This window comes from Mytilus edulis, chromosome 5 (assembly GCF_963676685.1).
Source record: "Mytilus edulis chromosome 5, xbMytEdul2.2, whole genome shotgun sequence".
Lineage (NCBI taxonomy): Eukaryota > Metazoa > Mollusca > Bivalvia > Mytilida > Mytilidae > Mytilus > Mytilus edulis.
The window spans coordinates 8,120,766-8,136,409 of record NC_092348.1 but is presented as its reverse complement, the minus strand read 5'-3'; the positions used below and the strand labels follow the sequence as shown (position 1 = coordinate 8,136,409).

Genomic DNA, 15,644 nt, shown 5'->3' with positions numbered 1-15,644 from the left:
TTGTCATAATTTTCTCTTCCCCATGTGTCAATCATCAGAAATCGAATTTAAAAAGTTGCTGCGCCGACCAATTTCATTTTAAAATAATAAAATTTTTAATTGGATTTTTTTTCGCTCTAAATATTTTTTTATGTTTTTAACATTGCACTTATTTTTGCAGTAAAAGAAATATAACGTCGCTGTTATGCAAAAATCTCGTATCTCAATTTTTTGCGGAAATCTTTTTATCGATTAATTAGAATTTAAATATGTATCTTCCACTGTATGCGAAAATATCTGATCTTCTAACCAATCATTAACCCGAATTCTGACATGTGACGAAAAAGTGTAGTCGGATTGATGACACATTTTGTTGTGCGAAAATATCGTATCTCAAAAGAAAAACACATGTCACGGCAGCTGACATTATAACAGGTACAGTTTTATCAATTTTAGGTTCTAATATAGCTTAGAAATAATGTAAAGCTTTGAAATTACAATATATAGGTGCAGAAATTTTTACTCGTCTTGGTATTGATTGGTTAGAAGGTCAGATATTTTTGCATACAGTGGAACATACATATTTAATTCTAAATAATCGATAAAAAGATTTCAGTTTTTACTGCCTGGTGTAAAATTATCAAAACCTTAGATACGAGGTTTTTGCATAACAGCGACGATAAGTTATGAACTAGAAACGTTTTCAAAATGTTCCATAGACCTCAACCATACCTCACATTTAAACATATGCATGTTTGCATGGAATGTCTCCCTTTTATACCATAGCCTCGGTATTTGATAATCACTACAACTTGAAGTGAACAAATTTATAGAATTTAAACATATTCATGTGTGAAGTTAGATACCTCGTAAGGGGTTGTCATAGACCTGGTATTATTCAATACGAACTGGTAGATATTGTTTTTTAAATGTGTGTCGTAGTTCTGCTTTTAAAGATGTGTTACGCATTATTTTTTAATTTATCTAAGTCCTTCAAATTGCAAATAAACGAATTTCCCAAAATATAGTTGTACACATTATACTTTTAAAGATTTTTAAAATTAAAACGCCCTATGTTTAAGAAATTAAATCATGTTTTCAAATATATATATATATTACCAACGCACGTAACGTGGGGGTACCTAAATTGCACCTATTTTGATGTTTTGTTTTACCGACGTTTATCTATGATCTAGAAAATAAGTCTCCATTCTGTGTTAATGTTGAAGATGTACCATTTTTGCTTGATAGTTCGTCCAATTTTAATTTTTAATCCATGTTTAATTTTGCTATAAATGGGTTTGAACCGATATCCAAACTATCCTTGATTCTGTTATGAGGAGTACCCAAATTGCATTCGTGCTTAAATTCACTTCCTTTAAAAATTAAATAAGAAGTGTTTAGTTTTATTTCTTCGAATATTAAGTCATGACAACTTTTTCATTTTTTTAAGAAATAATTGTTCGTAGCATTTTGTATATGCTCATCCCAAAAAACTTTCTGTCGACATCGCATGACGACGTTTCCGTAGATTTCACTTTTGCCAGTGAATACTTCATTTGTTGTTATATACTTTGAACGTTTTGAACATTTGAATACATTTAAAAAGAAAAAGAATCTGTGGTATGATTGCCAATGAGACAACTCTCCACAAGAGACCAAATGATACAGACACTAACAACCGTATGGCGTTCATAATGTCAAATGATAAAAAAAACACAAATGGTTTAGTCCGTAAAAAGAATTTTGTAAGGTCTTGGCTGCTATTTTTGTTAAATAGTTCCAATTTTGGTACTCGCTGCAATTATGGTAATGTGACCTTATGACTGTAACTATTATTTTTTCAACTTGAATAAATTAAATCACATCACACCAACATCATAGCTGTATAATGTCATACGAAAAGGTATATTCACGACGCTGAGGTTGACAAATTACACTTTAAATGTAGGGAATGTGTCAAAACACAAGAGAGATTACCTGTGTATACATTGAATATTATTTAAAAATTGCATTGATCCCTTTGAAGGCAATTCCGTATGGAACAAATATTCAATAACATTTTTATCATAAGAAATATAAGAAATGGATAGTACATGTAATGCAAAAGCTTTGTGGAGGGGGATGTTCATGATAATGCAGTAAATGTGCGGTGCAACGGAGACACAGGGTACATACGTGTGTGAATACTTCGGCGAACCCTTAATAGGTCTTTCAAATAATCTGAAATATTATAATCAATTTTATACATATTCGTGAATATATATGTAACGGTCATTTTTATATAGTTATGAAAAGAAAACAAAGGAGTGTATGTATTTCGATCCAGTTGCTTTCGACATAAATTGTTATCTAACGGGGTCTGTTTTGAAACACCGTAAACAGTTTTTTTTTTTTTTTTTTTTATAAAATTTCAACTTGAAACATGTTTCATTATAGTTTTAGGAAATTTACTCCCGGTCATATAGCTTCGAAGACATTTATTTTCTTCCTTTATTTCCTTCCAATTTTGTCTAAAATGAAACAGTTTCAGCTCAATTTGTATATTCTTCATAGGGGGTTTGTGATTGATTGGTTGTAGGTCACTTTACATTCAGTGGCAAATAGTTCATGCATGTTCAGAACGGTAAGAGGTTTGTGTACTATATGACTCACTACTCACCGGTTTAACATCCCTGCAACGTTTTAAAAGCATTGCATTTTGACTTTGCATCAGCACCTTCACACAACTTTATGCAGATATTTTGTATTTTATAAATTCCTGAAACGTTTTGTGGAAAATCGCCAACCGTTTCATTAAAAAATGACAATAGGATAATTAATACCGATGACCGATGGGTGTTTTCTTTATTTAAGATAACAATTCTAGGGGGTTCTCTAAAAATATTTATGACGTTTTTATACAAAACCTGTTGGATGTGTACTTATTACTACTCTACGGAGGGGCCTTTTAAGGGAGGGGGAGGGGCTAAGATTGAATTAGAAAAGAGGCAGGACAGGAGTTTCGAGTTTTAAAAAAGGGCAGATTGAGCAACTTCACAAAAAAAGGCAGGATGACAATTCATGTAAAAAAAAAGGCAGAATAAACTAATAAACAGTCCGGACAGAAAAGTCCGCAATACTTTTCATTAGCCCATCCTTAGTCAGGAGCCTGTAGTTCAGTGGTCGTGATTAGCTTATGTCTGTTATATTTGTTCTTCGTAAATGGTTACCCCTACAGACGCCATCAACTAAGACCTAAACAACGAGTACTAAAAAGAAAATGTAAACACATGAATTTGCTTATATCAGAGTGTCGGATATAAGTCGAACACGCTATAAGGCGCTTTCAGTCTTTGAACCTTATGGAGACACCCGAGAAAAAAATCAACCAGACTGTAGAGCTTTATGTGGGATCAGTGGAGCGACAGAATGAACCTTTTCAGGAATTGTAATACATCAATAAAACTAATATACAATTAGCTTACAAAAGATATAGGAAGATGTGGTATGAGTGCCAATGAGACAATTATCCATCAAAATAACAATGTTTGTATATATTATCAATCTAGAATCGAAAAGCTTATATAACTTCCAGTCCCCCTTTTTCTAGCCCACTCACTCCTGCACGCGTACACCTGACATGTCTTATGATAGCCACCAATGATATCACAAATGCTATTATCATATATGATGTTACATTATGATGTTCTAGATAAATGCAAATTGAATTTACCAAGACGCACAGGTTTTAAATTTTACCTAGTTAAATATATAATCAATGTTTTGACACCGTCTCCAAATTCAAAGTCTAATTTGTCAACCTCAGCGTCGAGAATATACCTATTACTTCCCTATATATAACGTTTAGTATCAACTTTACTAAATACTATTTTTAGGCATATCAATAAATACTAAAATGCTATATATAGCCGATAGCCCAGCAATACTGGTGGACCCCATATTTTATTAATATAAATATAATAGATATACACAATATACATGAAGCATAAGTATCAATGCACTCTAAATAAACTTTCATTCGGAATTCTATAGAAAAACGAGTAAGGGAGCTACCATTTAATTTTTATGGGGGGGCTAGGATGAAATTTGAAAAAAATAGGCAGGACAGGAGTTTTGAGTAAAAAAAAAGGCAGGATGAGACACTTGCAAAAAAAAAAAGTCAGGACGACAATTTAGGTAAAAAAAAAGTCAGGATAAACTAAAAAAAAAAGGCAGGACCGAACAGAGTGAAAAATAAAAAGGCAGGACAGAGATTACAGCTAAAAAAAAAATGCAGGACAAAATTTTTCCTCCTAGCCCCCCCCCCCCCCCCCCCCCCCCCCCCATAAAAATCAAATGGTAGCTCCCTAAATTGTGTTCAAAAATATTGGCTCTGTCATAAACGATCCCGCCGGTCAGGAAAAACCAATCAAAACGAGTTACCTCGGTTCGAACTCCATTTAAACTGCAGTCAAAAGACTACCTTTTAAATAAAGTGGAAAATTTTTGAAACCTGTGTCCAAACCCAAATGCTCGGAGAACCGTCTCGAGAGGTACACTTGGACTGTGTATAACTGAATAAATATACTATAAAGAATAAATAATGAATCAAGTTACTTTATAAATCACTACTAAATACAAATTAGAATAATTCAATTGAAAATGAAATTTATTTCACTGTTGTACCCATATCCTCACTGTTTAATATCTTCTAGCATTCAGTCCATGTTAAGTTATGGGGAGAAAACTCTGCAATATGAAACCGAATACTAGATGATAGCAAACATATAGACAAGGGTTTGGGAGGGGGGGTTACTTTTTTTAAAAATACAAATAGCACCCAGCTTAGACTAGCAAAAGAATATCTTTTGAAATACATTTGTACCACCAATATGGAAAATGGTTAACACTATTGCCGAACCGTATTCTTACGGCCAACTACCGTAAACGTGGATATTGAAAGAATGACCATTCTACTATGGTCACATGTACATGTACTTCCGCTAGGTAAATTGACCAATGAGGCTATACCCATATCCTCACTGTTTAATATCTTCTAGCATTCAGTCCATGTTAAGTTATGGGGAGAAAACTCTGCAATTTACAAAATCATACGTGGTAAATCACATAAGAATTAGAAAATACTTCGCAATCACATAAATAATAACACTTTTATTCCCAATACTCAAAACAAAAATGTTTATGAACTTAAATCGTTTAATTGCCATCAATTACAAGACCAACATTAAGTTCAAAATATATAAGCATTAATTCTATAAATCATAGTTACACAACAAAATACAAATTGTATGAAATCCTTCAAATCACAATACTTAGGTGCAAACATATGTATTCTAGAACCTATTACCATTAAGATTGCCATTTAAAAAACCCTTTTTAGCCCGGAAAAATCTGCCTTCTCTCTATATTGTAGTTCAATATTTTCGGCTTGGCTAACAGACGCCGCAAGATTCGAAGCCACAATTTCAGAATCAATCAGTGTATTTACACGACCATAATATTCCGCACTTGCTTTACCGAACCACCCAACGTGATTCATCACTTCGTCAACATTGCTAGCTGAGTCAGACAAAGCCATAGTAACAGTACAACCAGACCGGAAACTATGAGGCGTTTCCCCTTCATATATACCCAGAGTCGACAGATAGTATCGTAATCTCTCATATACCACAGAATAACTAACTGGTTTCTCCAACACCCTACCACTTTCTGAAACTACCCTAAACAAGTAGCCTTTTGTCAAATCCACATTACACGAGTGGGCAAATTGAACAAAATCCAACAATCCTTTTACCGGGCAAACTACATTGTCATCGCATCTCTTGATGACGAACGAGTTACTCCTACCCTTTTTACCCCGGAGAGTTTTACCAAACGTATGCTGGAAAACAAACCCTGAACCGTCTTTAAGAAACTTCACCTCTTGTGCAACAACTATAGAGAGATCACTTGCTCTATCGCCAGCAAAATACTGCAACTTAAACCAAGCTTGATCTCTGTAAAGGACAAATTTTTCCTTAAGCTTAGAACCGTCTTTTTGAAGTTCCCGAGAAATAAAAGCACTAATAGATCTAATCTTTGTCAAAAATATAGGCTTCGCTTGTTTGGGTAGAATATGCGCCTTAGCTTGTTCGACTTGCACCAATTTTAAATACTCTTTGATTACAGGTGAAACTGCCGGATTTCCTTTCCTTTCCACATCGCACCAAGTTCTACCCAACCCTTTATCATCAAATAAATTTACCAATTGGTTAATGATACCTTCTACTGTTGCCGAAGCTAATCGGTTCGGACAAGAACACTGAAACATACCCTTTAATCCCAAATATTGACAGTTTATATCATGGACAGTAGTTTTTCCAAACTTATCCTTCCAAACCAAAAAATTTCTTACATCATTTGGTCCACATGTAGCTAGCGAAGGCTTTTTCGGTGATTTTTCAAGAAAACAAAGAAAAGTTTCAAACAAACTGTTCTTTCTTTTATAGTCGGAGGAAGAAATCATCCGTTCATCCAAATCTGCTGTCCGATCATTTATTGCTTGCCAGTCTATAATAATGTCAGCACCCTGCAACAAACCATTGGAATATTTACTTTATATAAAACAGTAGATACTCTAGCTTCGTGAAAATAAGACCCTAAATGCAAACAATGACCACCTTAATCCCACTTTATCTAGAATAAAGCCACGTTTTGATGGCGTCTTGACTACACCTTTGTCACCCTTCATACCAAGACATACCGATTCCACGGAGTAGTATTTCAAAATTGGCCACCATATCGGTAAAGGTCGCATTTCGGGGACAATAATTGTACAAGAAATGCCCTGCTCTCGCAACAGACTCAATACTGGAAATACAAGAACGAAAGGTGGGTAAACATACGGATTTTGCTCACTCCTCAGGTTCTGTGAGAACAAATTAACTCCTGCAGAACATGGGGTAGGCCATGGAGTAAAATGTTTCAGTGGAACACCTGTAGATGACTTCATGACATTAGAATCCAAAGACATTAGGTCAACTGAATGTGGACCATACAAAGACTCTACCAGTAACCACGACTCCTCACTTAACATTGAATCCGCGGTATTAGTTAATCTTGATGGGGCATCCGCTTCGTTTAAACAGGAAGGGACATATTTCAAATGTAAATCAATGTTATAAGTTGACACATGGCTAAATATTTCTTTCATGATGCAACTTAAAGCTCTAGACTTGCAACCTTGGTTTTCCCATGCCGCTATAACAGCCATGTTGTCTGTAAACAAATCAACCCTAGAATCTTGCAAAGAACTGTCTAAAGACTGTAACGACTTCAGGACAGCATCAGCCTCTTTCTCATGAATTGGTCTACAGTCATTTGTATCCCAATAGTCCCCCAATGTCATTGTACTCGCCTCAAGCTTCACTGAAGCGCCATACCTGAAACCAGAGGAATCAGTCGACAATTCAATCACCTTGTGAAATTCAGACCTCCATTTGGAATATCCAGTCCAAGTATCAAGAAAACGCCAATGCATTAGTTCATCCCTCAACGGTCCCAATACCTTAACCTTTCTACTGTTTTTAACGCAAGTAGATATTGCAGCATTCACTTCCCTACAAAACAACTTGCACCCTGGAACAGCCAATGTCAACGAAATACATTTACCACAAAATCTTTGCAGTGTCCTCAAGTCAACCTCATCCATTAAAAGTATAGATTTCCTCAAATCAATAAATTTCAACTTCTTATCATCAGGAAGTATGTACGCCTGTTTAACAGAGTCAACTAAAAAACCAAGAAATTTCTTACATGTGCCAGGTATTAGTAAACATTTACTAAGAGACAGTGTATAACCTAGCCTTGTCAGCAACTGCAACACCATATAGGTTATTTTACTTGCTTCAAGTATAGCATCATCGCTATTCTTACTTCCACCTGTAACAACAAACCTATCATCGATATACAATGTATTTATGACGTCTAGCTGTCTTAAATAAGAGGTCACACAAATTCCTATCGATTGGTAGATAAACGGCGATGCTTTCCATCCAAACGGTAGAGTAGTATATGTCATATAAAAACCACCAAATTGAATACCAAAATATGTCTGAGATGATTCTTGCAAATTGACATGGTCATAGCCCGACTTTTCATCACATGTTATCATCAAAGCATTCTCTTGAACCAACCTATGAACATCTTTTAAATTCTCCAAATGAAAAGGTAAATCTTTGACCCATAAATTAAGATATCTTTCGTCATGGCATAACCGTGGTTTACTTGGTTCTACAGTTAATGGCATAATAACTTTAGGGGGTTGACATTCACCTACCCTTCCCAAAAGTTTGATGCACCCAGTTGAAATTCTCTCGCACAATTCTTTTGATATAAAAGCAGAGTAGTTTTTACAAATAGCTGCATTCTGAAAATAATTTCTAGGGGGTATTTCAGAGTCATAATTTCTTCCCTTAAAGTTTCCCTTGAAACGTCGAAAAAACTCTCCAACATCAACTCCATCTTCAAGCCACTTCACCACGTCTTGATGTGCATTTTCATCAAGAATAAGCCTCCATTCTGATACACAATTATGTAACTGTCCAGAGACAAATTTATCAGGGTCACGTAATTGTAAAGAGTCTATATCAAACAAAACATTATCATGATAGACCTCTTCCGCACGTGGACTGAGGTTTGTAAGTGAAGGAACTCTGCCTTTAAGTGTTAGCCATGCTGGTTTTCCCCTTACTGTTACATTCAAAGGATCAAATCCACTTTCTAACTCCCACTCTGGGATTTGTACAAAAGAATCGCCAATAGTTGTATCCGTAGTTCCCTGTAGATAACAAAGAAACTACTTTGATTTAAATGAAAAACCAGCATAAGTTACACTCAAAGGAAGAATTCCTTCACCTACAACCCGCGTGGAAAAACCACTAGGGGATCAGTGCCCCTTGGACTGTAGACAAAGAAATTCTCAAATTACCATACAGTAGCGTGTTGGTTTGAAAACCAAATAGCAAATAAATAGAATAAAAAACACTATGCAAAAATTTCTTCTACATTATTTTGTTTTATTACAAAAGATAAATAATTATCAACAAATTAAATTTTTATCCTTCATTTTCCTTTGGCCACTTTCATTTTTTCACAGTCTTTTATCTGATGTGTATTACTCTCACAAAAGTGACAAGCGCCTCTAGGACGGAATCCAAACCTAGCCCCCATGGGCCTTGTATTCCTGTAACCCCCGGCTGTAAAATTACCATACGGTTGCACACCTTGAGGTAGATAATTTGGCTGATACATGGAATACATAAGCGGGTTCTGGAATTGTGGGTACAAATTACTCAAAGGGGATTCTTCCCGCTTTGGAGCATTATCACTACCCTGAGCAGCGTTACCATCATTTTTGTTCTCCGATTGTTTCTCTTTCAAACATTTAGAAATAGCCTTCGTAATCGTATCAACGGCTTTCCCACCTAAAACTGATAGGCACAAACTAGAAATATCCAGTTTGGAGTAGTGCCTGTTTGCCTGCCTAGCCAGCTCTTCATAAACGTCCGCATCATCGTGATCTAATTTTTTGGAAAATTTTGCAAGTTCATCTAACGTTAAGAGAATTAGAGAATCGCTTGGATTCTGTTGCAAGCACAATGTCCTCACCTTGTCCTTCAGCTCTGTTATTATTTCAACTTTGGTCTTTTTTTCCAAGGAAGCTATCCTATCTTCTAAGGTATCACTAGCAGTAGACGAGTCAGGTTTTCTTTTCCCAGCCTTTGGTTGAGTGTCCATATCAGAAGTACTTTGTATTGGAGCCTATAAAAAATTCATGTAAAAAACATTTGAATAATGATAACATTATATTTCAATAAAAAATTATATATATTCTATTTCAAGCTCAAAACTTTCATTCATTTTATTCTAATAAAGTCAATATAATAGCATATGAGTTGGGTAGCTTTATTTATCACCTATGTTATTGTTATCTGTGTTAAAGTACACGTGACCTTTTTGTAGACTCATTCTTATTCAACCATTAAATTAATCTTAGTGTATTGATTAGTAATTAATTTCAGCTGTGTATTTCTAAAATATCATAAATACTATAGTTTTATATATAATAATGCTAATACATAAAGTGAAAATCTGGAAAACTATTACGAAGCATCGTATATATCTAATTTTTTTTTTTTTTTTTTTTTTTTTTTTTTTTTTTTTTTTTTTTTTTCTTCAAAATGTAAATAAACACGAATGATTAACCCGAGGAGATAAAACGCAAGTAAAAAATCGCGCTGGGGAATATTAAATATAGAAAAAATAAATAACTCACAGAGTCTCCTTCCGAAACCTGCAGATCTTGACCCTTCGGCTGTCCAAACTCATTTGCATATATAATCAGTGAGTGGAGGATCCACCTGGCCTCACCCACATCGTCATCACTTCTCCCAGACAACTGGCAAATTTCATCCAAGTCCTCCCCAGTAAGCACCTTTACATGTTGCGCTATCTCCTCCATGTTCAAATTTTCAGTTTTCAGTTCTTTATTCATTCTAGCTAATCCTTTTAATGATTCCGGCTGTCCTGGTCTTATACGTTTGATTACTGGAACTAGTTTCATTCCCTTTAAACTATATCGCTTCTTTAGGACTGGTGGCAACACCATCTAAAAATAAACAACCAAAAGAATTTATATAGTAGTTATCTTCATTTTATTAACATTGCATACAGCTAATTTCACAATGCCTGCAGAGCAAAACCCTGGTTGGCATGCTTGCTTTTTTGAAAAACGTTAACTCAAGTTTTGTAATTAAGATTTAAATCTTCAAACAATATATATAGTAAATATACTATATTGAAACTTGATAAGAAGTTATTCAAATAACTATATATTATATAATATACCAACAAAGCAAGCAACCAACCAAAGTCCCGCCCTACACGCATCAAGAAACCAGCTCTAATATTGATTAATCAAACACGCACAACTGAAGAAATCAAGCAGACCGCGTAAATAGAAAATAGAACGATTAACAAATTGAACTAGATATAAACCAAACGGTTTTCGTAAAATGAAAAACTACTTCTTTTCATATTTCTGTTCAAAAGTAGAGCCATGCTACATTCTAAAATCTTATTTAATCCATTAAATAACACGCAAGATTACTTGAATTATGCAGCATTAAATGTATTCTTATTATAACATAATAAAGTACCAACATATTACCATGTTTTATTCTGTTCACATATTCGCATGCTTCCCACGTGCAACCCGAGCGGTCAAACGTGGTCCTATCTAATTTTCTACATTCTAACATTTATTCTCTAAATTCTGAAAAAACCGCCACGTACTCTTTCATTATATTATAATAAAATAACACCAATATAAAAAATATATAGCCACCAAGGCTCCTGACCACCAAGGTCAAAATATCTCATATTAGCCACCTAGGCTTTTGACCACCAAGGTCTAATAAATCTCATTAATAGCCACCAAGGCTTATGACCACCAAGGTCTATGCCACCTAGGCAGTTTTTTATTTTTTTTTTTTTATAATAAAAAAGATTTGTTACCTTTGTAAGTGTCAGTACGGCTGCCGTTCTCCAGTAGACACGTCTTTCTACCTTCGGGGATATTGAAAGAATGACCATTCTACTATGGTCACATGTACATGTACTTCCGCTAGGTAAATTGACCAATGAGGCTATCCAGTCTGATGCTTGGCTAGAAGTGACCAACAAGGGAAAATATTCCCGCTAAATATCAGTATCACGTGATACATGTATGTATATACGTGTACATAAGAAATAAAATTTAGTTCGTCGTACGTTCATGAATATTCATGACATGTGACCATTTGTCCGCACTTAAAACCCGTGCGGTCACCTTTCTGACCATCGACTCTCGCTATAGCCAGTAAGAAGACACGTGTATTATGTCCGAAGAAGAAATTTCTGCCGTGGAGCCAATGGACAAAAGTCAACTCTTACAAGACGACGAAAGTGATCTAACTACAGCTGATGCAGTTTCCTTATTTAATAGTTCTTTAAATAAGGCCCTACAGAGACAGAAAAGTGAGATTTTGTCGGAGTTGAAAAAGACTCAAGTAAGCTCTGTCAATACAAACACACGCACGTTAGTCAGTGGTCAACCTTCTACAATTGCTTCCCAGCCTCCGTCATTTGAATTCAGACAGGAAGGGATTAAAATACAATTCAATTTTAACACCGACCGTATTTCTTCATTAAGAAGAATTGAACATTTGCTAACTTCTGAGTCACTTGACCAAACGCTTGACCTGCAGTCTATTGTTAAAACTGAACTTGACACTTTGAACCAGCGAAACAAAATTTTGAAAATCGCTGATCGCCATGGGTGGGATACCGTTCACGAATATCTGGACGATCCTCTTGCTGACAGTGTTGAAGATGCCAAAGTTACGCACTGCCGTTTTCAGAGCTAACCGTAAACGTACAGCTAACAAGCCTTACAGCAGAGGTGGTGGCAGAGGAGGTTTCAATGCTAGAGAATTTTTTCGTGGCTTCAGCAAAGAATCTGGACCCAGAAATGACAACTACAGTCAGCAGAACAACTCCCAGCAGCAGTACAACGACGGGCTGTGCTTTTACTGCAAAAGACCAGGACACACTGCCCGTTTCTGTCCCTACAAAGCACGTACCTTCAGTAGTACCAAGTCAGCACCAGCCACTATTACAAGCGCCCCATCCCTGTCTTAATGAAAAAGTTGAGTATGATATAGAATTTGATAGTTATGAATATACTGATGGAATTAAGACTGTTAAAAATCGATTAAAAGATCATGTCCAGTTTTGGGAAGATAGTTTAAAACCTTCTGAATTAGTTCTAAGCACTGTAAAATTTGGTTACGTTATTCCTTTTATTCAAGAACCTCCATCAGTTTATTTGAATAATAACAGATCAGCATTTAATAATTCCTCATTTGTTTTGAAAGCTATTACAGAATTAAAACTGAATGGTTGTATTACTGAAATTTCAAATAAACCTTATGTAATAAATCCTCTAACTGTAGCCATCAGTGATTCGAAGAAAGAGAGATTAGTTTTAGATCTGAGATATGTTAACAAATATGTACAAAAACAGAAAATAAAATTTGAAGGCGTTAAAGAGGCCAAGCAATACGCAAAAAAGGGGTTTTTCATGCTTAAGTTTGATTTACGTCATGGTTATCATCATATTAATATACATCCAGAACATCAGAAATTTCTAGGTTTTTCCTGGGTAATTGATGGACAAGAAAGATATTTTATTTTCTCAGTTTTACCTTTTGGGCTATCTTCAGCTGGACATATTTTTACTAAAGTTGTTCGTACATTAGTTAACTTTTGGAGATCACAAAGTTTCCCGATCATTGTGTATTTGGACGACGGATGGGCTTGTGACAGCAGGGAAAGATGCGTACGCATGTCCAAATCTGTTTTACATACTTTATTGAAATCTGGGTTTTTACCAAATTTTGAGAAATCGATTTTTTCACCAGTGCAAAAATTAGACTGGTTAGGTTTTTCATGGAATCTGGTATCTGGTGTCATTGAAGTTCCCAGAAAGAAAATTGAAAAAATACAGTTAAAAATTGAAAAAATTCTTTCAGATAATCGTTCAACTGCTAGAAATTTGGCATGTGTTCTTGGGAAAATTATATCTTTGATCCCAGCTTTTGGTCAGATTTGCCAATTGATGACACGTAATTTATGCATGTCTGTTTGCCAGAGAAATACTTGGGACTCATATTTTGAAATTCCCACCCAAGTCAAAACCGAACTTCAGTTTTGGAAAAGTAATTGTAAATTTATACCTAATTTATTAGTATGTCCTATACACAAGATTCCAGAACGTATTATTTTTTCCGACGCCAGTATGTATGCTGGAGCAGGTTTTGTCGATGGTAATGTTTTACAAATTGCTCATTATATGTTTAGTGAACAAGAAAGACTTAAGAGCTCCACATGGAGAGAGTTGAAATCTGTCGAGTTTATATTAGAAAGTATGTTTGCACAGTTAGCAGGAAAACTTGTAAAAATTTATACTGACAATCAAAATGTCGTGCATATTTGTCGAGTTGGCAGCATGAACCCTGATTTACATGAACTTGCTATCATGAATATTTATACAACTTGCATTGTTAATAGTATTACGATTGAGGTTGAGTGGATCCCACGATCCGAAAATGTACAAGCAGATTACTTTAGTAGAATTTTTGATTTTGATGACTGGGCTGTGGACGACAGCGTTTTTCTTATGTTTAATAACAGATGGGGGAAATTTACGTTTGACAGATTTGCAGACGATAAAAATCATAAAATTGCACGGTTTAATTCGAAGTTTTGGGTTCCAGGAACTACAGGAGTCGACGCTTTCGCTTTCGACTGGTCAGGAGAAAACAACTGGATTGTGCCCCCAGTCTGCTTAGTTTGCCGAGTTTTAAATCATATGTTAACTTGTCGTGCAAAAGGTGTATTGGTAGTTCCTAAATGGAAGTCTGCTCTATTTTGGCCTATGGTTTGGAACAACACAGAAAATAAATTTTACGATTTTATTACAGATGTTGTTGAATTTGATCGTCCTTCTTTTTATCTGGTTCAGACAGAGACAGCGTTTTTGCTCACTCCCCATTCATCAGTAACGTCCTTGTTTTTAAACTTGATTGTTCATCGTAGGAGGTCACATTCCTTTGTACGGTTCAATGCACAATTTTACTATCGGGTGTAAAAAATTTTACTACACGGTAAAATACACGTATCGAAATAGGTAATTACTACGGAATGTACCCACACGCTCACATATGTATACATTATTAGTTCAAAATATTTTAGCTTTTAAGAATTAAGATGCACCTTGTGCGGTTATAATTTGAGAAGCACCTTGTGCAGTATATAATTGAGATGCACCTTGTGCAGTATATATTTGAGATGCACCTTGTGCAATATATAATTGAGAAGCACCTTGTGCAGTTTATAATTGAGATGCACCTTGTGCAGTTTATAATTGAGAAGCACCTTGTGCAGTTTATAATTGAGATGCACCTTGTGCCGTTTGTAATTTGCGAAGCACCTTGTGCAGTTTATAATTGCGAAGCACCTTGTGCAGTATATAATTGAGAGGCACCTTGCGCAGTATATAATCGCGAAGCACCTTGTGCAGTTTAAATGCAAAAATGCACCTTGTGCAGACTTTTATTGAGAAGTACATTGTGCGGTTACAGTACAAAAACGCACATTGTGCGATTTAAGATTAGAAATGCACCGTGTGCGGTTTAAAAAATGAAATATGCACCTTGTGCAGTTGTTTAAGATGCACTTTGCATGATTGTTCTGTTACAGTGATATATCTATATTTATTATTTAGCTAAGTTGTGCTTAGTTTTATTTATGTTTCATTATTACAGGACAGTGCAACATGGAGGGAAATTTCTCAGTTTGCGAATTCAAATCAAAGGTTTACCGGATGAGAAAAAAGCATTTTCAATATTGTGAAAAGCAGTAAAGCAATTTCTACAAATAAAAAGTATGATGTGTATTTCAAAAAATTTAAAGAATGGTGTATTACATATAAAGTTATTCCGTTGCCTGCAAGTGTATCATCCGTTGCAGTTTATATTAGTGGCCTTGTGCAGCAATCCGTATCTGAGTCAGTTTTATTA

At 35.2% G+C, this 15,644-nt stretch overlaps 2 protein-coding genes across 2 annotated transcripts; both read right to left on the bottom strand.

The window, feature by feature from the left end:
- Positions 1–4,868: 4,868 nt before the first annotated feature.
- Positions 4,869–6,546, bottom strand: LOC139522863 (uncharacterized). The gene has a single exon (XM_071316475.1). It carries the CDS (start codon positions 6,485–6,487, stop codon positions 5,345–5,347), a length of 1,143 nt encoding a protein of 380 aa, XP_071172576.1. The 5' UTR covers positions 6,488–6,546; the 3' UTR covers positions 4,869–5,344.
- A 2,467-nt stretch (positions 6,547–9,013) lies between these two features.
- Positions 9,014–11,667, bottom strand: LOC139522864 (uncharacterized). The gene is made up of 3 exons (XM_071316476.1): positions 11,539–11,667; positions 10,298–10,630; positions 9,014–9,783 (listed from the first exon to the last, which is right to left on the bottom strand). Exons 1-3 carry the CDS (start codon positions 11,614–11,616, stop codon positions 9,085–9,087), a joined length of 1,110 nt encoding a protein of 369 aa, XP_071172577.1. The 5' UTR covers positions 11,617–11,667; the 3' UTR covers positions 9,014–9,084.
- Positions 11,668–15,644: the final 3,977 nt, after the last annotated feature.